This window comes from Sebastes fasciatus, chromosome 14, assembly GCF_043250625.1.
Source record: "Sebastes fasciatus isolate fSebFas1 chromosome 14, fSebFas1.pri, whole genome shotgun sequence".
NCBI lineage: Eukaryota > Metazoa > Chordata > Actinopteri > Perciformes > Sebastidae > Sebastes > Sebastes fasciatus.
The window spans coordinates 14892595-14920306 of record NC_133808.1 but is presented as its reverse complement, the minus strand read 5'-3'; the positions used below and the strand labels follow the sequence as shown (position 1 = coordinate 14920306).

Here is a 27712-nt window from a genome sequence, read left to right as displayed (position 1 = left end):
AATGTGTATATTGTCAAGACAGGACTGAGTCTTTAAATATTCAATATTGTTATTATTATTAAATACAAAAGTATGGCAATCTATTTCCACCAGGAAATTAAAAAATATATATAAAAAGTTAGTCATGATAAATAAAAAAAATAAAAAATGTACTTTGACAAAAACATGGAATAGTAATAAAACTATGAGATATTTAATCATAATTATGAATATTTTTTTTTACTTCTTATCTAATCATTTTTACTTACCAAGTGCATTTTTTATTTTTTTTAAATATTATGACATTTCTTCAATTCTTTTTCTTTTCCCAGTGGAAATGGACAGCCTAAACTGACAGTAGATGACTGGCATCCCCAAAGGTGTCAAAAGATGCAGGACTCGATCAGTCGTCAATTTGTCTTCATCACTAAGCTAGATGGCATGTAAATGTTGGTTTCTCCGTGTCTGGGATGTTTCATAAAACAGCAGCAACATTATTCATCTACCACGTTTTCATTCCCCGTTAAAGTGAGGGGACTTCAGTGGAGGGTAGAAAACCCTACAGCCTGCTTCCACCACTCAGAGTTAATACAAGTTAACGGACAATAATGGGATGACAAACCATATATTTGACTCTGGCTGGCAGTCGGGGCTTTAAGGGAACACCAATACAATTGAATTTTCGTTTTCACGTGTGATCTATATCTCCCTGGGCCTTTATTGGTGTTATTTACTGTAGAGTGTTCACAATTAATCTGCTATGCTAGAAATGACAGGGGTGTTTGTGACGCAGCCAAAAATGTGTGGGATGTTGATGTGTGTTATCAAGTTGCATCGTGACCTGAAGTTGAGTTGTCTGAATATAACAACAGAAGCTAACTGAGCTGCAAACAGGAGCTTTATTTCCATTCAAATAAGACAAAAGCACCCTTAACCCATTAGAAATCACTCACTTTGAAGTGATTATGTTTCACCTATGTTCAGGGGAGTCCCGTTGAAGCTGTTATTTGCAATGAAGCCGACATATTAAAAGGTGCAAAAGAGGGGCAGTTTATCTCTCCTCAGACTGAGTACTACACACAGACAGACGGAGTAGCTCCTGCAACAAACAAAACCCTCGTTTATCAGCCCCCGCTGGGGGAAAACAAAAACCTCACCAGCCATTTTCGCAAACACTACGGCCAAGCTGCCTAAGACCTCTTGTATCCAGAAAAGCTGGGGGTCCTTTAAAGTAGGATTTGATGTTTACTTGGCATTTTAACTAACAGCGCAGACAGCCTTGTGCAGCGTCACAGACGAAACACACAGGGAAAGAACTGAACCATGAGGGGGAAAGCAGCCTACCACTAAAAGCTTTCAGTCAACTCCAGCCACTGAGCAGATTTAAAAAAGCCCCTTGCTCTACCATCATCTGTTGCCTTCATTCGTAACACAAACAGTTTCTCACTCGCAGCAGCGGCAGACATTAAAGAGCGTTTTGTTTTTTTAAACACAGAGGGTCCACAGGGACACGAAAGAGAAGAATAAACTGAGCGGACAGCAGTATCACATCAGTATCAGATTAAGGCTGTAAAACCCAGGAGGCGTTCCGGTGGAAATAGGCTGAGGCTCTACACAGCAGCAGCAGACACTAGATAGATATAAACCCCAAGAGTGGTGAGGGAGCAGACACACACGGTTCAGCAGAGACAACACCGGCAACCCATTACTGCTTGTCCAGACTTAGCGAAGGGGATTTTCAACAACAACCACGTCTGCAGCAAACTAGCTGAGCAAAGTTGTCTGAGTGTCTAAGAGAGCTGCCAAATCCCCATCCAGTTGGACTTGGGACATGTTTTGGGTAAGCCTACGATACCTCCCCACGTCCACCAGGGGGCTCAACCTCCTCCTGCTCCTCTCTACGTCCAGCTGAAACACGTCCCTACACCTTTGGAGCCCCATCACAGAACCTGGCTCAGGGGTCTCCTCGTGTCCAAGGCTCTTCCTCTTCTTCTCCTCCTCTTCTTCTTCCTCCTCACAAAGTAGCGATGACGCACACTCGGTGAGTGACGTCAACTCTTTCTCCAGTGCCAAAGAAAATATTTGAGCTGCACCCTGTCCTCTTGTACCTTTGACGGGCTGGACGGGCTGGACGGAGCAGGACGCAGGGAGGTAAGCCAGGATGGAGTCCAGGAACTGGAGCGTCTGTAGCTGGCTGCAAAAGGAAAAACAGAGCCACAATGTGCATGTTATTATATAATATATGTTGTAATAAATGAAAGTTGTCGAAGTTTCTTCGTATTTTATCATTTCTGTCATTCGTCAGCTGCCTCACACTCACCTATACCTGGACAGAGTTTATTGCAGAATTTGTAATTTTAAGTGCGCTGCTTGAATCCTATTCACTTTAATATTCAGCGGAATATCACACGGACATGCTCCCTAGTCAACTTCAAAGCCTCATCAACTTTGAATCCATTAATATAAATTGAGCAGTGCCCACTTCTACTACCTTCCTTAGTTCTTTGAAATACAAATTGAATATTTGAAGAGAGTCCCTGCAGTAGTTGTTGATCCAGTACACAGAGCAGTAAAATCAGTTTGCAAATTAATATAAAACATATCTATTAGAGAAATGATTCTGTGTTTTTCTGACTTTACATGACTAGCAGCAATTACAAATAACGAAAACCAAAAGAAAAATATTCATAAAAAAACATCAGACAATAGAATAAAAAGGTCGTATTAAGACGGCGCTACAGAGACTGTTTAGTTTGTTCTCGTGCACAAGGAAGTATATGCATGCGGGTGATGCAAAACTCACTCCTGCCAATAGTTTTACACTATTCCACTGATTTAAGTGGCTATGATGCACCAACAGACGCAGCAAAGCACCAGCAAAGGTACAGAATAAATGTTTTATAAGGGCAAATGCTTTATAAGGAAAGAAATGGATTCAATACCTTTCACAATGTGTTTAACAGAAACTTTGTTTACAAGAAAAGTCCATGGGGCACCTTTAAAAGGTCTTATTGATAACATCTCTGTGTAGATGAATATACTTTTTTAAATAATACATTCACAGAGCTTTTAGAAAGGTACAGAGTTTAAGTATGGTTTGCCTAAATTATGACTATGAATTAATCATTTAAAAAGTGTTGACGGGTTCAAAATTAACGTTTTGTTTATCTCTGTGGAAGATATCGGACGTTTGGTTCCCCCTTCCGACAAGGCTTGTGAGCCAGTAGTATAACGACGTTGGTATCATGTGGTATCTCTGTGTTGTCAGTGACCAAGTTGCCACTTAGTGTGGAAAAAAAGAAAAATGAGTTTGACGTTAAGTGCCTGGCAACCACTTGTTGTGAAGTGAATGCAATGGAACGGGGGAGGGAGAATGTGACATGTAGTGGCTGAATGTTATTAATAGCACCTTTAAGTTGAAGATAAAAAATACATCACATATTTCACTTTTCCTTTCACTGATAATATGATTATGGCCAAAACTCAATACTATCCAAACCATCAACACCTACAACTCTGAGGCAGTAATACAGCCATCTTACTGCTATCTGTAAATAAAAATGATTTACCTGGAGTGGACAGACAGTTGCCCCTGGAAAGGGGTTATCTGATGCCAGTGCAGCAGCATGAGAGCAGATGGTCCTGAAGAATTTAACAGTAGATACTGAGGGCTCACTTCTATCCTCTTACAGCCCACTCTTTTCTGAATCCAGCCATCTATATCACCTAAACTGTGATCAGGAGAGTCTATGTGGAAGACCCAGCGATCCAACACCGCCATCAAACTCAGCAAGTCCTCTTCAGCCTCATCTGGGCACACAAAACAAGACAATAATGAACATACGTGTGTCAAAATTAAAATCACAAGTCGTAGGTGTTTGTGATTTTACCTGTTTTGAGTTCGGGGTTTTTCAACAGTTGGGTTTGGAAATCACTGTGGATGTCTAAAGCAACTTCACCACAATGCAGAACACCCGGTGTTGGGTTGCTCACAGGGGCAAAAGCATCTCGTCTCTGGAGGTAATGGAGCACGACACGGCACTTGACACGGCCAGAGTTCAACAGAGGTGTCAGCCCGGTCGCAGCAGTCACAGCCAGTCTGCGTGCGTTGAGATCACTGGGTCTGCCGGCATTGTGCTGCTTGCGTCTTTTGGCTGCGGGCTCCGAGAACGTGTAGGCAGAGGAGGAGGAGGATGATGATGATGAGGAGCAGGGTGCGGGGAGCCAGAACACTTGGCTCTGGGTCTGGATGACTGCGGGCGTTGAGCTCTGCCCCGTCTCTGTCAGGATGGATAAGCTCACACTGGCCGCTGGTCTGGAGCAAAAAATAACACATCACTAGCAATCAGATATCACATGGACAGTTAGGTGATCATTCTGGAAATCAGATAAGACAAAATGTGTGTGTGACTGCTTGTGAACTGATTAACAACACCAATATCTCCAGGTGGCGAAATTACATCAGCTGCTCGGACAAGTGCACCAATCAAAACAGCTCTGGACAGGCTCTTGAGGCAATCATGCCGCAAGTAGTTTTCCTCCACATGTTGTCAGATAAAAAAAAAAAATCATGAACAGGTGGATGGTGGAATCAGATAGCTTCTTGTTCCAAAAAAAGGAGCTTGGAGAGTTATTAAAAATACCCGTTGCCATGGTGACGACCTAGCCACCCAGCATCTGCCTTGGAGAAATCCATAAAATTTGGGGGCAATCAAAGAAGCAGAAAAACACATCCTTACTCAGTTGGAGGTATTTGTTTAAACAGATTACTTAGACTGAGATTGATAAATCATCAATCAGAACTTTAAGGTTGTTAAAGACAAATCACAGATGTGATTTACTCGACATGATCTGTCCACCTCAGCAAAACGGCGCCATAATATTTTAGTTCTGACAAATCCAATCAGGCTGCGATGATACACTCTGACAGTTGGACCGTAGTACTTCTCACTTGACTTAAACATGGAGCGCCGTATTAATATCGCCTGTATCTTTACCATACAGACATGGATCCTCTCAACCAGATGAACTCATTATGCGCGACAAGACATCATCGCAAAAGTGTTTAGATAATGTCATGTTCAATGGACCGATTCCTCGGTTCATAAAACTCACACACATTCGTCACACAGACAAACGTACATAATCCACTTCAATTAAAAAACAAATTGTGTTTACACTGAGCTGTCAGTAGTTAGTATCACTCCCACAACCATTCGCTCCTCAGTGAAGCGATGCCACAGCTTGTCAACTCGAGGTTGTGAAGACACTGCTGGCATGTCTTGCGTCTTGTCATCCAAGGCCTCGTCCTTTGACTCGTCATCATCATCATCATCACAGTCCCACAGAGCGATAAGGCCTTCCTGGACAGAAAGGGAAAACACTATAATCAGCGATGACAAGAGTGTGACAGCATTGACAGCAATAGCAGTTTATGTCAAACATTTCAAATTGCCCAGGTACGCATGTAGTGGACTTTAAATACTATTTAAGAACAAAGCGTGTCGCACTGATACTTTCTGTCCAAATACAGTATAATCATTCAGAGCATTTGAAATCTGCTTTTCTAAAAAGGGTTTGTTTTGAGCCACACACACCATTTAAAAACATGAAACGACATCAAGAGTTACAAAGTGGAAGACAACAAAACATAAGTGGCATTTGTTTTTTCATTGCCTGCATTTGCGTCCTGGATGCCTGTGGCAGCATTAGGAACGCTGACTGTGTCAGCGTCTTGTGGGATGCCGTTTCAAATATGACAACTTATCAACATGAGTGACAAGTGCTGGAGCAAAACCTAAACAACTGAGGGGGAGGAGGGGGAGACTAGCAGCAATACATCTCACTGTTTTACAGTAATGTGTTGAATTCCAATAAGGATATTATACAATATCCCATTTTGAAGTTAGTGTTACAAACATTGTATTATCATAGAAATGCAATGGTGTAGGAAGTACTCAGTAGAAGTACTAATACCACTGTGAAAATACTCAACAAGTGAAAGTCCTGTATTCAAAATCTTATTCAAGTAAAAGTATGTATTATCAGCTAAATGCACTTAAAATAAAAGTACTGATTGTGCATTAAAATGTTCCCTGTCAGTGTTTTACTATTATAAATTATGTTTCTGGATTAATATTACTGCTGCATTAATGTGTGTGTTGCATTTTACTGCTGTAGATGTTTGATCTCCTTTATATACTGTTGGGTAGTTTCGTCTACAGCAATGCATCATATCCTATAAGATCATCACATGTTTGTAACACCGCTGTCCTGTGAGAACCACAGATCTCTAAAAAGTCAACTTTTCATGAGCTCAAAAAAAACAAACACGTTTTCAGCTTTCAGCTTTATGATACATATTCCAGCTGATCCAAGGTTTTTTTTTTAATTGTTTTTTTAGGAGGATTTTCTCAACACATACAGTAAAGGAACACTAGCTTCATCCTTCAGTTTATCACAAACATTCAACATCAGCACATGTGGAGATACATGGTTTTCACTGGACAGGAAGGGGATGAAAAACTGTGATCTGAAAATTAACTAAAGCTGTCAGACAAATGTAATGGAGTCAAAAGTACAATATTTACCTCTGAGATGTAGTGGAGTATAAGTTGAAAGTTGCTCAAGTAAAGTACAAGTACCTCAAATTTACACTTAAGTACAGTACTTGAGTAAATGTACTTACTTACATTCCACTGCACCATGGAAATGCCACAAAAAAACAACTTATATCAGAATGGTGTCAATATCATGTCTTAAAACTTAATGTTCACCTGTCTAAGTGCTAGAGGGAAGGCAACATTTCTGATATAATAACATCTAAATCACATCTGTTGTGTTATGGTTAAAACATTTGCTGGTTTGATTCCCAATGCCTCTGAAATAATTAGCTAAATACTGTAACAACAGGCAGTGCTTTGCAGAATGTCATATATTTCCGTACATGTACTGTACCTGCTCAGGCTTAGTGAGAACAGTCTCTCTTTCTGAGACCACATCGTTGAGGGCTCGGACAGACTGCTGGAGAACTCTGTCCTTCTCTCTCTCCTCTCTCTGAAGCTCCTGAAGCACGGTCAATCCACTCTAAAGAACACATTGTATTTGATTGAGAGAATATATTATAGATTCAACACACATTGAGCGACTGACATATAAAAGTTTTTCTTTCAAAATGTCTCATATAAATAACAATCAGACCATTTATAATGCAGAGTAATGGAGCGATATGGATTAAACTAAATCCTTATCACAGTATTCATACAATATTTTATGTTAACCATAGTACACACATCACTATGTGACAAATGTATGTAGAACTACATGTAAAATAGTCAAATTGAAAAACATGTACAACAGAATTTTGTTCATTTTTGCTTTTGAATCATTAATTCACATTTTGTAAAACAGTAATACAATGTGGTAATACCATCAGGATACAATAATAGTGAATTATTGCCCAGCCAAAAGACCAGTGCTGCCAGTAATAGCTCATAAATGCTCACCTGTAGTCTGGACTCTAGAGCTCGGAGGGTGAGGAGATCGTTGTCTGGTGGAGGAGGCTGTGTCTTCGGCGCTCCACTGTCCTGTCCATGCTGAAATGTGTATTTTATATTATATTTTTGAGTCACGCTAACCACCTTCTTTATCAAGGGAAATACATGTATTGCACATGAGAAGTAAAATGTATGACTTACAGAATATGAAATGCCACAAAGGTCAGTGAGGAGAAATGTTTCCAAAGGCTGTCCTGTTACGCCTTGATCCTTAAAAACCAACAGCATTTGGTCTGTTCCACATCCCAGGAAGTCATCCACATGGACAGAGCTGACACTGGACCAGTGGGAGGCTATCTGGGGGAAGAAAGTTCAGCAAAGTAAGCAAATAAAAAACTGAAAGTAAAGCTATGAAAAAAAAAATACAGATATTGAAACCTCAATTTACCTGAAATGTCTCCTTCCACATAGCACATACATGCCCCCGGTGAAAGGATATGACAAACAGGCAACCATTTCTCCCCGTGTTGACCACCTGGATACTTTCAGGTTGCTCAAAGGGGAGCTGACACACATCTCTCACGATGCCATTCTCAAAATAAACCAGTTGCTTGTTAGAAGTCGCTGCAACCACAGCAGATTTCAGCACATCATCGCCTACTTTTTCAGCAGACAGCACCAGGATGCACCGTGTGACGCTGACGTAGGGATGAGGCAAAATCAAAGTGCCATCAAATGTGTGTCCACTCTCAACAAAATAGCCCAGAATAGGTGTGGATTGAGTATTGGAGCACTGGTCTGAAAGGTTTTGCAGTCCCAGAACAAATACCTGCTCCTCTTTGTGGAGGGGGAGTTGTCCAATCACACTGTGGGACAACTGCATGGGTATCTGTCTCACCTCTCCTGCCTGCAGAGATGTATAGAAGACATTACCAGCATGGCTCCACAGCACTGTGGGGCCATGCAGGATGGACACACTCTCCCTCATTTGATAAGGGAGTTTAAACTCAATGCAGGGCTCCAGTCTGTTTGAGCTGCTCAGTGTGAGCAGACTATACTGAAAGATGTCCCCTTTCTCACTAAAACACACTAAAACACACGTGGTGGTGACTCCTCTCTTCTGGATGGCACATTTACATGTCACAATATGCACATCTGCTGATCTCTTCCTGTTGATGATGAAAGCTGCTCCATCAGCTGCCTTCAGGAACGTGTTGTCCTCCCGTTCAAATGAAAGGCTGCTGAATATAAGCTCGCTTCTCTCGCTGCTGTCATCTGAAGCTCGTTTACAGTTAAATGAGATTATCTTTCCACACAGGGAAAGAAGCCGGTGGGGATTTCGATACACATCTTCAGAGAGCAATCTCTCCATCTCCATGATACTAGCTTCGGGTTCGATGCTTCCTCATTGACAGCTTAAGTTGTCGCTAAGTCTGGAGCTGTCACTTTCTTGACAGGAGTCTCACATAAGGTGTACACACGTGGACGACTAGTTGCTATAGCTACTTGTGAGGAGAGAGGAATTTAGCCGGTTTCATAGTAACTGTTACTCGTAGCGACGCGCCAACTGAAATCGAACGCTTCCTGCCAGTCCAAGTGCATTGTGGGTAACACTTTGGTAAACATTAAGCTAGTGTCACGTGGCTCGCTGGTCTTATTTAAACCACTCAACTGTGTGAATAACGATTAGATAAATGCTTTTGTTGTGATCTTGAATCAGTTAAACACTTCCCTCTTTCAAGGCAAGGCAAGGCAGCTTTATTTGTATAGCACATTTCAGCAACCGGGCAATTCAAAGTGCTTTACATAAACATTCAAGAACATTGCGACAAAGTGCAAAAGAACATTAAGACATAATTAAAACAGTTATAAAAAACATTAAAGATTAGAAAAATAAAAACAAGCTAAAAATAAAAGCTAGAATGGAAGCTGAAATAGAGTATAACACACTAGAGTACAAGCTATAGTGCAGTATATAAGATCATTATCTGATTTAATAAAAGGCAGCAGCAAACAGGAACGTTTTGAGCTTTGATTTAAAAGAACTCAGAGTTGGAGTTGGTCCTGCAGGTTTCTGGGAGCTTGTTCCAGATATTTGGTGCATAAAAACTGAACTTCTGCATGTTTAGTTCTGACTCTAAGGGGACACTAAGCAGACCTGATCCAGATGACCTGAGAGGTCTGGATGGTTCATAACATAGCAGAAGATCAGAAATGTATTTTGGCCCTAAACCATTTAGTGCTTTGTAAACCAGCAGGAGTATTTTAAAAATCAATTCTCTATTGTCTGTGCAATATGGGCAAGACGGTAGACGGTGCAGTGCACTACCTGGGTGCAATACCTGACATGGTGTGTGTGATAGTATGTGCCATTATGTACGTGGACTGTATATGTGTTGAAACATGTGTTGAATGTGTTGAATGTTCATATGTGTCATAAACATGTTTCAACATATGTGTTGAAACATGTTTCAACACATACACAGACACAGTTCCACAGAGACATCTGTTTCTGTGGAACTGTGTCCCTGTCTTGTGTGGAATCGTTTATTATTGTTGTTTTAATTTAGTGTTTGTAACTGCAGTTGGATGAAGTCCAGGGAAAATTTCCCCACGGGGATAATAAAAGTATATCTTATCTTATCTTATCTTCATCAGAACGGTGCTTTTATTTTGAAGGCCCATCACGTTCATCAGAACAGTGCTTTTATTTTGAAGTCCTACACGCTCTTACCGTAATGCCACGTGGGGGCTGGCTTGACTGTGTATTTTTAAAACGGAGGCTGGCTTGAGCGCATCAGCTGAGAGGTGTGGCTAACGTTACCGGGAGCTGGAAGAGCCAAAATGGCAACGACAGGACGTCAGTTTCACACTTCGCCGCACTGATTCAACCGGGTAGCAACTAGCTAGCTAGCTCCAACAAGGAAACTACCACAGACAGACAGACAGACGGAAACCACCCAGAGACAGCGGCTGAAGAACATGGCTGAACTTGAACAACATGAAGGAGAACAGGTAACCATAACTACCGTGAGTAATGAGTTAGTAATGTGTTGTTGAAATCAAAGACACGTGTCTGACCTGTAACTAAACTCTGTGTGTTTGTGACAGGACATTGAGGAGAAGAAGAAGATTGAGGAGACGAGACAGAGATTCAAGAATGAGTTCGTCCAAGGTACATTAAGAGATTAGATAGATAAAGAAGCTGGCATTATAACTTGTTTAGTCACTTGCTTTTGCAGGGATTAGAGGTTATTGTCAGCTTCTTTAACTCAAATATTGTCCACAAGTTAGCTGTTTACTTTACTTTGTCATGACCTAAATGCTCAGAGCCGATAAGCTCCAACTTATAACTACCCTAGCTAACTTAGCTCTGTGTTGCCACTAGTAACGTTAGCTGGTAGTTATGACTACAGCCTGTGGGTGTATAGTTATATGGCCTGCAGGTGAGTGTTATCAGAGTTTTACAGTTTAGAGCACAATGGGATCATTTATGTGGCTTTAATTCAGCATGTTAAAGTAGGAAAGTCCGTGTGGTTGAAAGTGAAACCTTGTGCTTGTTGACCTCTCTCTCCTGTCTTGTGATGCTGAGCCTGTTTTTTGTTGTTGTTTTTTGTTTTTGACAGATTCAACAGATAAATATGACTCCAGAGATGTGGAGAGGCTTCAAACAGACGATGCTTTGACGTTTGCCTACCTGCAATGGAGAATGTATGGTGTTGATGATGCCTTGAAGATGATTGATGAAAGTTTTCAGTGGAGAAAAGAGTATTGTCTGAATGGTAAGAAAGAAGTCATGGTGAATAGTTTGTAATATGATATGTGCTATGGTATTTCAGGTATTTGCAGGGTTGGGCACCTCTTTTTGATGTAGTGCCAATCCAATACCTGAGTTTTGAAATCATAAAATCTTTCTGTTTCTTACTTTGAAATAGAAAAATTTTGAATTATTTTTTATCTTATTTTTATTCTTTTAATTTATTTATTTGCACATATATAAAACTGCACAAAATTCAGTCAATGAAAAAAACAAATGTTAAACAACAACAAGAAATACACAAAATGTGCAGAAAATACCTAACCAAACAGTGGAAAACAATCCAATAAAAACAATGAAATACATACAAAAAACAGTACTATTAATTTAGTAGTAGTTTAATTAAACACAAATAAATTAAACAGAAGCAGTTGTCCCAGAACTTTGCCTAAATAAAGTAGTTTAAAGTTGGCAAATATTTGATTTCAAATCAGGAACTATATGATCAGATTGAAAAGAAAAAAAAGAAGTATGAATCTGACCAGTCCTTTAATGCCAGTTTTTGGTACATGACAGTTTTTCAATAGCTGGTGCCAGCTATTGCAGTATTGAAGTTCAATATCCAGTCCTATCTAAAGGTATAAATGTTTAGTTTTCATTTCTTTTTCTGTTTTTTACTTTGAAATTGAAAAATTTAGAATGATTTAAATGAAAACAGAAGCAGTTGTCCAAGAACTTTTTGGTACATGACAGTTTTTCAATAGCTGGTGCCAGCTATTGCAGTATTGAAGTTCAATATCCAGTCCTATCTAAAGGTCTAAATATTTACTTTTCCATGTCTAGATGTTCTTAAGCTTGCGACACAGATCAGTGGTTGTCCTTGTGCTGCCCTGGGATGAATCCAGACAGAGTGTCATTGTGTGTTAAGCACCCATATTGACATGCATAGGCTACCCACGAGAACAATCCCTGCTCTTTCTGCTTTCTGAAGAATTTCTCACAGTTGATGTTTGTTAGTCTTTAATCCAGAAAATTCAATTTGTCAAGCTGATGTTTTTTTGGAAATTGAATTTATTCGAGTCATGATTATCCAGGGGCCTTATCACCAAGGTCAAGTGGTGTCAATTTGTTTATGAATCTATTGGAAATGGTTGATGATGAGTGTCTTATATTCTGTCAACGCAAGCAGTTTCAGGTTTAGGGAAGCTGGGATCCTCAACAGATAGGTTTGATAAAACTCATAAATAATGGTCAGTGAAAGACTTCCTCTAGAAAGGAACTACATCAATCTAGTCCCGGTTGACCTACATGCAAGTTTCGTATACAGTTGTTGTAGACCAATTTTAGTTATATTTTTTGCACGTGATGACTAATCTTCGGGAATAGAACAAGATTGCTTTGCCTGGACAGGATGAAAATTATGAAAAAAAATAAAATAAATGTAAAATTAAAATATGCCGTGTCTTTTAAGAAGTTAAATTAAGGATTCAAATAGTCTGGATAATTTGTAGGAACCTTACAAGCGACCTTAGCCCTTTGCCTACAATGCCATGTTCTGTATAGCTAATATTTAGATGATAACAAACACCAGTGTAATAATGTGTGTCTGCCTGCGTGTTTCAGATCTCACCGAGAGCTCCATTCCCAGATGGATGTTCGAGACCGGTGCTCTCTACCTCCACGGCTACGACAAAGAGGGCAACAAGCTCTGTATGTACATGTTCTGTTACAGGCAGTAAACTCTAATGTGATACACTTACAACTTAGCCTTTCTTTAATTGTCAAACAACATATCAGTTCTATTAAAAGTGTCTCTTAATTCTATACAAATACAAACTACTAAAATCTCAATGTATATTTTTTAATCTCCGTTTTAGTCTGGTTCAAAGTGAAGCTACACGTGAAGGATGCAAAAACCATGGTGGACAAGAAGAAGTACGTTGCCTTCTGGCTGGAGCGGTATGCGAAGAAAGAGCCTGGGATGCCACTCACTGTTGTGTTTGACATGACAGAGTCTGGTCTTGGCAATATAGTAAGTCCATGATGATGGTGTTTCAAACAATGTTTTTGTTATTATATCAGTAACTTTTTTTATTTTTTTGTCATGCTCTTTAATTTTGCTTCTTTTCTTGTAGTAATATCCATTTCTCCAAGACAAAACTTACATTGCGTTTTCACTCCCTCACTATTAAATAAGCTTTACTCTTATGTTAGAAAAAAAACCGGTCCCTCTCTGTGACTGTCATTGAAATGCTGTTGAGCATCCTCATTTTTTCTCTTGCTGTTTGAGCGCTTGTCTTGCAGGGACTGATGCTCTTTAATGGTTTTACACTTCGGAGATTAAAGTAACCTTTAAATCCCGTTGGTCAATTCCAGCGGACTGCCTAATCCGTGGACTCACTGTGTCGTAGGCGTTAGCGCCTTGATGGAGCTCTCTGTCAGCGAGCGTATTTCATTTGCTCTTTCTCTCCTGGAGAAATGGCTCAATTAAATACAAATAAACCAGCACAAGCTCGGCAAAAAAGGATAAATAGCTGTGCAACCCAAATATGAAATGAGTAGATTAGGAGATCAGTTTGGAAAGCAGCCTTGTTGAACTAGAGCAAGGGTAGCCAGTATGATCTCATTACGGCTCGGAGAGTGAGTCTCCTGCATAGCAATGAGGCTTTCCAGCCAATTATGGAGCCTAGCCAGAGTATAGGGGCTCTATATCTATTGACATATCGGCTGTTTGTCTGATGATTAACATAAAATAGCAAGATGAACATTCATCAGATATTCACTTAAACACTGATTTAAAGTGTGGCAGAACCTTTCACCTGGAGGTACGGTTTCCAGATGCGATTTATAGTATTTATTTAATCTGTTAGCCATGATTAGATTTTCTAGCACCATCTCTGGACACCTTCAAAAGACTCCTCAAAACCCACCTCTTCACCAAGGCCTATGGCCTCTAGCTACTGTTACATTTGTTGTATTTATTTATGTCTTTGTTAAGCGTCCTTGGGTTTCATGAAAGGCGCTATATAAATCCAAGATATTATTATTATTATTATCTAAAACGTAGACAAGATTATCTGTTTGAATCAGAAGCCCTTTATTGTTTAAGTGGAGAAAATGTATATAAGTCTAAGCCGTTTACTCTCTCTCCTTTCACTTGATTTTAGGAAGATTGTCTCCTTGAAATGATTAAAAATTGTTAGATCTAGGTAATGCAATGAAATGGTGACAAAACAGCAGATAACAGCAAAATGGTTCATGACAAAATAAAAGCGCAACATAGTTCAAAAAACTTGAAGTAACATCCTCAAGTCTTTCTCAGACGTAGCAATTGACTGGGTCATCATCAGAGGAGCTTATGACGGATTTTCCTTTCCTGTTAAGTGGGTCACGTCAGATCCAGAGGCGGTTAAGAATCAACAAACATTCTTCCTCTTGAAAATCAATAAAGCATCCTTTTATAGTTGAAGCCCTGTATTTCAATCAGTGTTCTTTTCCACTCTGTGTTTTTTCAGGACATGGAGTTCGTGAAGTACGTCATTAATTGCTTCAAGATATATTATCCAAACTTTTTATGTAAGTAACACGAGCTGTTAGAAAAAGCACAACAAATATTTTATCCACATTCAAATATGTTGCATTCAACCATTAATAGCGATTTTTAAAGCTACGTACAAGTCAAACCTGGGAATTTTTAAGCATGATTCTAAAGGACAAGCTTTTTGTTTATCTATCATTTCAGCCAAAATGATCATCGTGGATATGCCTTGGATCATGAATGGTGAGAATGAGCCTGCCTTCTCTTAGCAGTCAATAAAAACTTGTTTCTTTTAAGTCCGTCATGATTTATCTTAATAATAATATTTATAATCTCATCTTGACATCTTGAGCATAATGTCTGTGTTTCAGCTGCGTGGAAGATCGTGAAGTCGTGGTTGGGTCCCGAGGCAATCAGCAGGCTCAAGTTTGCATCCAGATCTGAGATCCAGGGATTCATAAACCTGGAGTACCTGCCAGCTCACATGGGTGGAACGGTATGTATTATGTCTCTCTGTATGTGTTGTATTCAAAATGTCCAAAATAGACTTACATCATGCGTCAATTAATGTCTGTCAGACATTAACAAAGGATGCAGTAGTTACTAGAATGGTCTGAAATATTCATCATCTTTCAGTGGGATCATATTGTGCTAATGGTTCACAGTTATGTTGTGTAAGCTTTAATCATATTGAACAAATTCAACAATGTTAAGAGATATATTTCTTGAGTAGGGTTTGTGCCACACTGAAATCTGTAATATTGTTTTATTAATAACATACATTTTTTTTATGGTTGTAGAAGCTCTCCATACTATAAATGTTGAAGTTCATCAATTCAGTCAATAATAAACATCAGTTTGATTATTTAACACAATTTCCCTCACATAAGCTATATCATTATATTCATATTATATTCAGTATGACTACCTTAAACTGAAATTGACAATGTACACGCTTTGAAAACCACGCGTGTAGTGATTTATAACTTATCCGGCTGCATTCCAGGACCCCTTCAAGTACAGCTACCCGCCTCTCCCCGACGACGACTTCCAAACGCCCATCTGTGAAAACGGACCAATTGTTAGCGAGGACGACACGGAGAGCAAAGAGGGTGAAACGGAGAGCAAAGATGCCCTCGAGTCCAGCTTCAACTCTGAGGTTGCGGTAAAGCCCAAAAAGGTAAATTTTCTATCAAGTTTATATTTAGTTATTATCAGAAGTGCTTCAAAAAATCCTTAACTTAAATTGAAAAAGAAGCATCTTCACCCTTGTACACCATTTCATTTCACTACAATATATAAGGCAGGACTGCTCCTTGTGTGTTGTGTCTCCACTTTGGCAGGACACACAAAAGTCAGCTGGCAGTGTTTACCACATTGTCTATCTGAATGTGGATGAGTAAGTAGTTATATTTAGAGTCAATTTGGTTAGTGAATGTGATTTTAAATTTAGCTGGTGTTGAAACCAATGTAGTTATTTGGAAGTGAAGCCGCTCTCGTGTGATCGAGTCATGATAATTTATGATTCTGGGCATTTCTGGCAGTGGTGTCCATCTCTTACAGATGTGCCATTCTGCTGCTGGTCATATGAGATGCCCTATGGTCAGACTTTCCTCCTGTTTCCTCTTTCGCTCACTTTCTATAAGTTGGGCCTGAGATTACAGCATGTAATCAGCAATGTGGCGAACAACTGTGAATTAAGTGGCAAGTAATGCCCTGATTTGGTAGACGTTAAGCTCTTGTTCATTGTCTCTGTGAAGGTGACCCCTAATGCTGCAATTAAATCCTGCCAACAAAGCCCATGCATCACAGCCAGCGCTCTGCTTCTCTCATCCTCCCCGCCCCCTTCATATGGTCCACAGAGGTTGTCAAGTCAGCTACTTACGGCTGAGTGTGCATATAGCGTTTTTTTGTTGGTTTTTTTTCTAGCAGAAAAATCATCCACAGTGATGACGCCGGCGCCTTTCTGAAAAAGTTCAGAGATTTTCAACTGGAAGCGCACGGAGCGACGGCACAAAAAAGTCGGCGCGCTCTGAAGAAAGACGCTGGGTGCAGCGCTTTTTTCTCTAGGCGGCCACGTACGCTCTCTCCTCATTGGGAACAATTGAAAAGAGACGCAGAAAAAAAACGCTATATGGACACTCAGCCTAAGCTCTTTCCTGCTGTAGCGAGATTCCTATTCTCGCCAAACAGCAGCACACAGCCCCAGTGTAGCACCATTACTGACTTGAATATGTCTGCAGCCACTTCCAACCTCCAAAAATTGTACCCACTTTCACTCAAGACTGCAACTTAGGTCACATATTCTACTCACTCCCTACAGGACAATCTAACCGTCGCTTCATAATCCATTTAGCTGGGTTTTTTTCTGGGTGGCGGCATGAAAAGAAAGCCTGCGTGGAAGTGGATGGAGGGCATTAAGAGGGGGCACCTCAGGATATACTATTCAAAATGCCTATTGAAGTCTTGGAAGTTGTACATTCACATTATATAGGTGCATGTTGTTTTCAACCGTGGCAATTTATTGTTTTTGCTTTGTTGTTATTCAGTGTTGCAGCTGTTATTTACATATATTTTGCTGTCACAGTCGGGAGCAGCAGATTTGTGGTTAACCTACATTCGATGTGAGGAGTAGGACATAGCTGCTGTAATTTTATAGTTGAGGGTTTTGTATAGCCTGCTGCCTATAGGACACAAACTGTATCTGCTGGAGAGGTGCTGCGTTACCCAAAGCTACTCCCATGAGCCTCCTAAGCCCCAACAAACAAACAGCGCTCCCATTGTTAATAAATACCACATTGGTCATGCACAACAGATTTAGATTTGCAAAGCAGAGATATGCAAATCAGTCAGTTGTTAGCCTCAATCTACAGGCACAACTTTGAAGTTATACGTCTATATGGAATCACCTCACACTCTGGCATGTTGCTGGTGCGAGCGGCATCAACATGCCCTGCATAACCCCAGAGAAAAGGTACACAGCTCCCTGTTAAAACGTTATTGACTTAATTTCATCTCCAGATACTAACTGTATTTTAACAAGCTCTACAGTCCTCTGCGGTGTCAGACTAGATATCAAAACATCTGCGTCAGCTCTGCGAGGAAGGGGAAGCTATTTTTTAATCAGGTGAGCCTGAGAAACTAGTTACACAACACTCTGCACACAAGTGTTTTACATACGCCTGATGTTTAATCATGTGACTTCTCATACTACCACTGGCTGTGGGTTACATGTTTATCATAAATGGAAGTCTTTACGAACACCACTCTTTAGCCAGAAGCTCATTCATTCAAGGCTTTGGTGTTATCTAGTTAATAAGACCACATACACAGTAACTTCCTTACAGACCCATTGTTTTGTATGGAAATTCTTATACTGTTGGATGTTTACCAAAGATAAATCTCAAACAATAGCAATAGAAAAGAGAAAGGCAAAGTTGAAGTGAGATGAGAGCGGAGATGTTAATGTGAAATAGTTTCATTATGAATGTGACTTTATTTCTGGTAGCCTGCGCCGTGACTAAACCCGAAACGCTGTGTCAATACACCAACCGGTTGGCTCTTCAAGCCCATCTGAACGCATTCCACAGTACTGCTTCTGGTCCATCTTGTCTAAATAAACAAGAGACTCTCCTCCTCTTCCTCCACCACCACCCATCCCCACCTGAATTCATCTGGGTTCCCAGGGAGCAGAGCGCTGTTAACTTGATGGCTTCAGGAAAAGCTAATTGCCTTTCTCTCTGTTTTTGAAACAGAAGGGCTGGAGGTGGTAAGGCAGGGTAGCATCACACCCAACACAAGGAGGATTTCTACCGGCTGGAAAGGCAGGTGCACTCACGTGACTGAATTATTGTGAGTGCACCTCCCTCACAGTCGACTGATGTCATCTCAACCCCCATAGACATGTTCATCCGTTGACCTGTCCTGGACCTCACATTTCAATTTGACCCCCTAAATTGTATTGCACTGTTTTAAAAAAAACACACAACATTTTCTGACTTTTGTAATGAAGGAATGTAGGCTACATGAAGGGTAGCCTACCTTTTGCACAATACCATGTAAACACTCAACAAAGCGACACACTCTCATATTTTAACTGTATTTTCAACTCCCAAGAGAACAAATAGCACAATCACTACTCTCCATTATCTGTGTCTTCTATCCTCAGATTAAAAACTACTAAAATAACTACTGCTATATTAGAATAGACAAAAGTTATTAACACTCAGCACTAAATCTTTAACCATGCTTGCCTTTTGAGGCATTTTTTTAACAAAGCCGTGTGTGCCTTGTTCTCTAACATTAATCTTTAGCAGGTCTGTGACTCCGGAGATCTGCTTTATTATGTACTGTATAACCAATAGACTCCTAATTATGAACATTTCACTAATATTTCAGTCAAGAATAATGTAAAATCGTCAATGATTATTTTGTCTTTGCATTTCGTATGTTACACACAATGTGTAGAAATCATGAAGTTTTCAAATTTTTAGATGTATTTTAATTATGGTCAATTTTATTTCTTTGTACGTGATTATTATTATTATTTAAAAAAAAAAAAAAATGTTTCTCAAAATAAATTGCCATTTATTTTGTTCTTTGTTAATCTATAATGGAATTTTGTTTCCATGATGAATATGGTCAAAGCTGCGTCAAAACACTGTGATTTTAATTATGATATCTGTATGACACATTTCAATGTTTTAATTAAAAATTGGAGCATGTTTTACTTTTTTTTTTTTTTCTACGCACACCATTACCTAATTGTGTTAAGCTTGCTCTTTAAAAAATGACAAATAAATAGAGACATTTCATCAGCAGCTGATTATCTCTTGATGTCTTCATTGTGGCAGCTGCATGACAAGTCAGCCATTAAACTAAGATGACATGTTGTGTTTGCTTATCGCAGCAAACGACACACTTCCCCTCTTGAGTCACAAATGTTCCCATCACATGCAGAGTCCGCTCACCTTTGGCCCCTTCCCTCCCCTTCCTCCCATGATGCTCTCACTCTCCCATCTGTTTTCCACAATATGTGGTGCCAGCAACAACGTGAAAGCATCCATTTCCCCCCAACTCACCTACTTTATCCATGGCGCTTAAGCAAACGTTTCACAATTTCTACCCTGTCAGCTGTTTTATGATCTCGTGCTCCGTGTGTGGATGATTTGGGGCAAAGTTTACGGATGTTTTGCTGAAGTGAAAGTATCCATGTGTGAGCGATATTATGACTCCATCTGGTCTCATTGAGCTACTTTTGTTCTTTATGTAGTCAAAAGTCACGAGTTATGTTAAAACCCACGAGAGACTACTAGGAACAAGGGTCAGGAGTCACGTGGGATTCTCAGTAAACTAAAATATATTTTGATAACGTGACACTTCACCATTCTTTCACAAGAACCACTTATTAATCATTACAGATGACTGACGAGCGCTTCATCAACTGATAGCTTTCTCCGCATGAAGGGCAAGGGTCAAACATTTCATTTTCAGGGAATGAAACAGATAAGGGTCGCACGGTTACGTTATCAGTACTCTGTGTCTCTTTTTCTAATTAAGTGCTCTTTTGTTGTTTCAGGTGAATTTCCTGGAAGAAAGTTTGAGGGCAGAGGACAATGATAAAGCAGACACAAGTGCCAGGACCAAAGGGGCCAGGAAGCCACTGACCACCTTCAAAGGTCTTCTGCTAGATGTTAGGTAGGCCGTCCTGCTCACGTCCTTCTCATCTTGTCATTAATCTGCACATCATTTTGGCTGCATTCACACCAAATCAGGTGGCGTAGCACTTAGTGCAGGGTTGTGCGGTGGTGCGTGAGTGTCATCTAAATGGCCCATTTAATGCCAAAGCAACTGCACGATGGTTAATGTCTTTGTACTCCCTCATGGTAGGGTTGTGCAGCTCTGGATCACCGGTTACGTGATTGGCCACCACAGTGTGACGTTGGGTTGCGTTTCTCCAAAAGTTTATTCTGTTTCAGCTTTTCGCCATCCCCTACGGTCCCCACCGCCATCGCCATCGCCTAAACACACGACCCACATTCAAATGAATGGGAGGACTGTCGTCTTTGCCCCAACACCAGATTTGGTGTGAATGCAGCCTTACAGTTCATGCTCACATTGCAGTTAGAAAGGAAAAGAAGAGATTGTCCACACACTTATTATATTACGTAAATACACAAGCACTAAAATACCATATTGATGCAATAAAGGGAATAGTTCACAATCAGCAGATGGATTTCATTGTGGTTTAGCTTTGGAAACCATGCTAAAGTCTTATAACAACTATCACTTAGAAATGGACTGGGACCCTCCTTCTCTAGCGTTCTCGGTTCAGTTGTTTAGTCCGCACCAGAGTTTGATTGACAGCCTATATACTGTACAAAAAACTTTGTTTAACCGAAACAAACGGATTAGGTGAAATGAGTCCAGTCTTTTTGTCCTCTACCGAACTGGGGTTGCATGCACTTAATCCAGTTTCTCTGCACTGCAATTAGAACTAATTTGTGTTTGGGAGACATGAGGACCTGAAGCCAAAGAGGTCAACTGGTCACCAAAGAGTTGTTGGTTTGACGGCCAGAACTGATGGTAGATTCATCTACTAGACCATCCTCAATCTCCACCCCAAAGCTTGTTCAGGTGTTGCACTGTGGCTGACTATACACTCTTTCCCCCTCTGAATGAATGTACACCTAGCTAAAACAATATAAACAGAATATTATAACCTTCACGAAGGTTATATTTGTTGCAGGACTGTCTTACACTGCATTAGCTTTAGCTAGGCGCACCTAATAAACTGGCAACTGAGCATATGTGTTTTGAAGATCCATATGCAAAATGACTCATTTTAATTGCCTTGTACATATTGACAAAAATGTTCTCTTCGCGTATCGGCTCAAAACCTAAAGTCATTATTGATGTATTTGTACCTTTTTATAGCCCAATTGATCTGGTCACACATGTGGGCATCAATTAAGGATGCTACCAATCAATTGTTCAGTGAGAGACACTGGCCAATGATCAATTAACCTTTTAAGAGAGGAGCACTCATCTTGCACGTCGTCAAACACATCATATGTTTCAATTGAGCGTACATTGAATGGTTGAAGGGGGTATCGACTTCAAAAGCGTTGTATCGCAAAGGATGTGGTTGATTCTTGGGGAAATACTTAGCAGTGCATCCACACACTATGATATTAACCTCCTCATTTTCATGAATAATGTTCGTTGAGGTCTGTTTTTACAGAGTAATCGCTTTGATGTGAGGGTTTTGACAGCTATGGGCTGTGAATTATAGTGATAAACAGATTTAAATGAGCCTTAAATGCAATTATGTTTCTGAGCTGTGTTAGCCTTAATTCGAGGCTGGGGGCTTTAGAAGGGAGTAAGGGGCTTTGATCTTGGGTTTGCCAAAGGTTTCCAGAGCCCGAAGACTCACTCTGAGCGCAAGCAAGCACCAGACTCTACAGCTGTTTTACTGGGGAAAAGAACACACAAAGGCTTGAAAAGGAAAAATATACCTTTGTTCTTAGCCGTTTTAGTCCATGAAACGTAGCCAAGCTGCATCAATGAGAAGCTCTATACATATGAGGCAGATATGATAATCCATTTGCTAGTTTCTTCTTGGCAAAGTTAATGTCCCAAATGCAAAAAAGAGTGAGGCTGAATTCATCAAATCACATACTATTTATAGCCAAGTTAGACTGTTGCGAACTTGCTAAGAAGAAGCATCGAGTGCCAACAACCCAACAACAAGCATTGGAGAACGAGGCAAAGTGCATCATCCCCAGATTTTAGCCCACAGATTTGCTTTGCCTCTACATTTCACAGCTTTGATGCATGATCAGAGGGCTCTATTGCATGTTTCTGCTACAGTATACACATCTGCTTTATAAATCACATGTCCTGTATTCTACTTTAAGACAAAATCAAAAACTAAAAGAGGCATTTTATATTTCATGGTTTCATGATGGCCTCTATTTTTTTGCATTAATTTGTTGAAATACCACCATTAGTTCTCTGTCTACATAGATGGACATTTGGCTTCATTTGAAATCATATTTGCATAAAGCAGTATGTCAGCATTCTATCATAGGCAGCCAGTTATACTGACTAAAAGCCGGACAACATCCTGCTACGCAGCACAAAAGCCACAGATTCCTCTAAAGTCTCCTTCTTATCTAACTCACTAACACAAACGCATGTCTTGTCCTGTACCTGAACAATCCGAGGGGAAAAGAGCACTGCTAATGTCAGTTTGCAGGCTAAATAAATAATTAGCTACCTGGTCTGTTGCGGTACATTAAACAGTACGTAAACGTACCTGCAAATGTCACTTTGGTCCTTATAGATGCTGGTGTGGTCCTTACTCTTCAGTACCACAGCTAACAACACACCGTCTGCCAATGACTTGTAAGCTACACCACAAGTTTGTTTACACTGTCTCTTGTTCCCCTGCCGGGGCTCAGCCTGCCAGCTGCTGTCAATCAAACACAGACCGTATCACGCCCCTCCAGTCACTGAGACGGAAAAAGAAGTATTTCTGATATGACCATTTTTTTTCTTCTTTTTTAAATAATAGCTCCAAAAAGGGATGGCTAAATGTGATTTCAGTTGGATTTTAAACCTGAAGATAACACCGTTAGTTCCTCCTATTGCCTGTAAGGGCACCCAGATGTGGCTTTTCAAGCCAACTGAAAGCCTGAGAGAGACCCATATGGGTCAAGAATAAGCAGCATGTCAGAGGCTTAGAGAAAGGTTTAAAGAAATGTAGTCATGAACTGCGGAAGAATCTTGAAATCTTCAAACCACAGCATGTTATCTCTGCTGAGGCCAAGGCTGGATTAGCAACCGGGCAAACGGGTTTGATCACCCACTCGCATTAATGTATTTCAATTGGTTTGTGGTAATATGATTAATTGCACATATGTATGGGAGTATGCCACACAAAAGCACATTATCCATTGTAATAATAAGGCCGTTAAGGCGGGTGTTGCAGAGGAGTCATTTGTCAAAATAAAAAATAAATTGATTACAAACGGGTAGTAAACACCACTCAATGTTGTCCCCCGGGATCCCCCAACCTTGGAAGGTCTTTCAATGATTTTTGACCACATCTAGAGTCATGTAAACATGCTTGACAGGAATTCTGTATTTGAGTATGCTTCAGTTTTTTTGTTGTTGTTTTTTAAGCTGCAAAATATTGCCATTATATCATCCTTCAGGAAAGACTCACTGAAGCAGATAGTTCAGGTGATGTGTAGCAAGAAAAGCTACAAGTCCCAAGATAATGAAAGCACACAAAAAAGCAAGGCAAAGGAATTGTAGCAGCCCAATCTGTATTAATAAGATACCTAAGAGAGAAACAACAAAGCCTTTTGTGAAGCAAATGGGAACACCTGTCTGCATCTATTGTTTGTATCTGTACTGAAGTTGCACAAATAGACACAAAATTACTGTATTTTTTTAAGACCGAGCTTCTGCTTTCCACCCTAATGTAACTCCTGTCTCACAATGTGTCTGTGTTGTTTTTTTTCTCTCCCTCCAGCCCCGCAGAGGAGCTCAGCTTTGGTTATGCAGAGACCGAGAAAAAAAGCCTCATTATCCTGAGCAATGTAACCAAAAATCAGGTGGCCTTCAAGGTGAGCGTGAAGGCGCTCACATGCATGTGTGTGTGTGTGTGCTATCTTGTGGGAGCACGGCATGAGTTGACAGAACAACTGCTTTACGCTGCTACAATAAATGATTGCTGAAATGATTTGATTAGATTGATAAATCTGTTAGTTGATAAAAGGAACATTTACATTTTGATAAGCGATTAGTAGTTGAAGTCATTTGTTAAGACAGATTTGCTGCTCTTTCTTTTTTTGTTATTTTATATTATTGTAAACTGAATTTCTTTTGGTTTTAGACTGTAGACATTGAAGATGTCCAAATTGAGCTGTGGGAAATTGTGATGGGTATTTTCCCATATTTTCTGACCATTCATGTTTATTAAAGGTGCCTCTGGTGTCTCCACAGGTACGGACCACAGCACCTGAGAAGTACAGAGTGAAGCCCAGCAGCAGCTGCTGTGAAGCAGGAGCTTCTGTAGATATAGTGGTGTCTATACATGGAGGTAGGTAAAGCACTTCGGCTCTGCACTCTACCTCACTCCCAACAGATGTTTACGAACGCTGAACCTCAGAATAATCAAATGGGTCCGGTCTTTTTTACCTTCCCAAAGTGCCGGAAGCCACTTTTATTTGCCTGACATACATATTTCAAAAGTGATAAAAGAATCATCTGCCCAAAAACAAACCATCTGACAACTGACAGCGCCGTGCGAGTTAAAACATTTTATGGCCTTCGAGCACTGAAATGTCAGCTGTAGGTTATGATGTGCTGCAAATAACTCGGAAGAATCAGCGCTACCTATTTCAGGGTTGCTTTTTTTTTCTAGCTTTTATGCTGTGGTGTTTTTTTTTTTTTCTCTTTCCATACTGCTACTCATGTCTAGCACTGAATTGTTTTCAACATAGCCCCTCCAACAGAAATAGAGGAGCTATGTGGATTTATTATTGATTTTAAACAACCATTTCTTTCACATTTACTGAAAAAATCAAACCTTTTCTATTTCTTGTATTGTTATATTTTGGAGGGGGTTTATTGTTGAATGTTTCTGTGCAGGTTCTCAAGCCTCTCCACAGGACAGATTTTTGGTCATGGCTGCCGAGATGGACAACGCTGCCGGATCACAAGAACTTGCACAGTTCTGGAAAGAAGTACCAAAAACTAAGGTCATGGAGCACAGGTACGCATACCGTGCTCCTTATTTCACCATGTCAGTAAATATATGTGGACGAATTTGTACGCTGGCCTGTTTCCACACAGTCCTCATTACGAGCTGTGACAGCGGACTCGTGGGCTGCATATCACCCCGATGGCCTCCGCTCATTAGATTGTGACTTTCCCCACAGATTGCGCTGTCATGTTCTGGAGAGCGCTAAACCAACAGTGAGTCTTCTCAGAGAAAGCTCTGTGGAGTCGGAGACCAACGGGCAGCATGAATTTAACACAGCGGTGAGTTCTGGTGGAAGAGGAAGCCTTGTTCCTCTGCAGTACTCATTATCTTTATCGTTACAATATATTTGACGTTTCCACCATCAGTGTATTAAAACACATTATAGTTCAATATGAATTTATGACTTGAACATATAACCATCACTTAAGAGATCAAGGACTTTGAAAGTTGAAGCGCACCAGTAAAGATGTAATTCACTTTTCTTTTTTTTTTTGTATTTGTAATGCATACCTCCCACAACCAGGCACTGGATGATAACATGTAGGTTCATTAGGTTGTATCACTATAAATGTCCAATATAACACTAGTTTAAGGGTTTATTACATCCTTAAAGGTATAGTTCAACATTTTAGGAAATTTGTCATTTGCTTTCTTGCAGAGAGTTGGATGAGTAAATCAATATCACTCTCATGTGTGTTACTTATGGAGCTGGAACAGAAGTTAGCCTACCTTAGAATAAACACTGGAAACAGTTAGCTGTTAAAAAGATACGCTTTCCAGCATCTCCTAAATTAACTCATCCTTCCACTAATTAACACTCTTTACTACACGGCTTTGTTGAATACTCGATTCTGATTGGTCAATCACGGCGTCCTACGGTCTGTCATTTCTTTATAGCAGACCGTTGCTATGTATAACAGACCGTTGCTATGGGCGAAGTTCTGATGTCAGACTCTGGAGGACCGTTTTTGTGTCAAATTATTGATTTCTTAAATAAGTAGGCCGTGTAATAAGCGTGATAATGTACAGCTAGCCGATTATTTTTGAGAAATAACCCACTTCGCATCAGGGTTTATTTCACAAGAAAAACCCGCTCACTTTAAATTATTATACGTATCTCGCTTGTTTAATCCATACATAAAAATAATAAAAAAATAAATAAAGACAATTTGTGGTTTTCGGGGGAGTTGCGTGTAGCCCCTCACAGCGTTGCACTCGACTGTTCACCAGGATCTAGTTAAACTAGTTAACTCCCCCTAAAACCACAAATTGCCATTTTATGTATATTCCGACCAAATACAACATGTTAATACACTTTTTAGAGGTGCTGCTAGGTGTATTTTTAAAGTTTGGAGAAAGCAAGGCAAGTGGTTTTCCCTTTGCTTACAGCTAACTGCCTCCTAGCTCGACGTGAGTTGTATCAACCTTCTCATCTAACTCTTGGCAAGAAACCGAATACGCGCATTTCAACACTATTCCTTTAATTTACTGTACATCTCTAGCCTGATTTGTTTCTTTGACTTTCATCACAAGGGTGTTAGATTGATGAGTCAGGTCAGTGAAACCAGTTCTTATCTCACCAGCTCATGCGAGTGATGACCTGCAACGCACGGCTGGAGCAGAAGCTGGATATGTGTCTGTGGGTGCAGAAGGTTCTCATCGGGTTGGTGCTGATCCTCGTGGTGCTGAACCTCCTGTGTCTCAACAAGCTGGGTGCCTCCCAGCGGCCATCCTGACCTGCCACAGCTCCCTCCGCCTGCATCTGTGGACCACAGACACACGGACAGTTCCAACGGGGCCAACAATCGACTACCTGAGGGACGGTCGTCCCGAGCTCTCCCCTCCCCCACGGGCTGCTGTCATGGAGAGGAGGAGGAGGGCTGACTTTAGGGACATGTGAGTTGTTATGCAGTTACTATATGAAGGGATTGTACTTGTCTCTTTTCAGGCACTTGACAGTTAATACAACAGAGACACTTTCAACAATGTGACATCAAAATCATTAATGTATTTTTTAAACACCGACCGTGGAAAAATAAATGTGTATTTATTGCAAAAGACACAATATGTAGGAAGAATTAGTTATTTTTGTGATCATAATGTACAATTTTTTTATATTATATAAATTACAGAATATAAAATAAAGACTTTTTGTCAACTTA

The 27712-nt window shown here is 40.2% G+C and overlaps 2 protein-coding genes across 3 annotated transcripts; one reads left to right on the top strand and one right to left on the bottom strand.

The window, feature by feature from the left end:
• Window positions 1–859: 859 nt before the first annotated feature.
• fancb (FA complementation group B) lies at window positions 860–9113 on the bottom strand. Its single transcript, XM_074659141.1, has 8 exons — window positions 7924–9113; window positions 7677–7832; window positions 7485–7574; window positions 6937–7065; window positions 5158–5342; window positions 3870–4294; window positions 3549–3789; window positions 860–2173 (listed from the first exon to the last, which is right to left on the bottom strand). Exons 1-8 carry the CDS (start codon window positions 8851–8853, stop codon window positions 1744–1746), a joined length of 2586 nt encoding a protein of 861 aa, XP_074515242.1. The 5' UTR covers window positions 8854–9113; the 3' UTR covers window positions 860–1743.
• A 1158-nt stretch (window positions 9114–10271) lies between these two features.
• mospd2 (motile sperm domain containing 2) lies at window positions 10272–27712 on the top strand. Of its 2 annotated transcripts, none has more exons than XM_074659131.1 (15): window positions 10272–10490; window positions 10587–10650; window positions 11102–11257; window positions 12856–12942; window positions 13110–13264; window positions 14748–14808; window positions 14975–15013; window positions 15142–15266; window positions 15777–15950; window positions 20349–20467; window positions 24315–24408; window positions 24788–24884; window positions 25436–25559; window positions 25726–25828; window positions 27134–27712. In XM_074659131.1, exons 1-15 carry the CDS (start codon window positions 10458–10460, stop codon window positions 27284–27286), a joined length of 1584 nt encoding a protein of 527 aa, XP_074515232.1. In that variant the 5' UTR covers window positions 10272–10457; the 3' UTR covers window positions 27287–27712. The 2 variants fall into 2 exon arrangements, with proteins under 2 accessions (XP_074515232.1, XP_074515233.1); XM_074659132.1 differs by having other exon boundaries at window positions 10272–10505; window positions 10608–10650.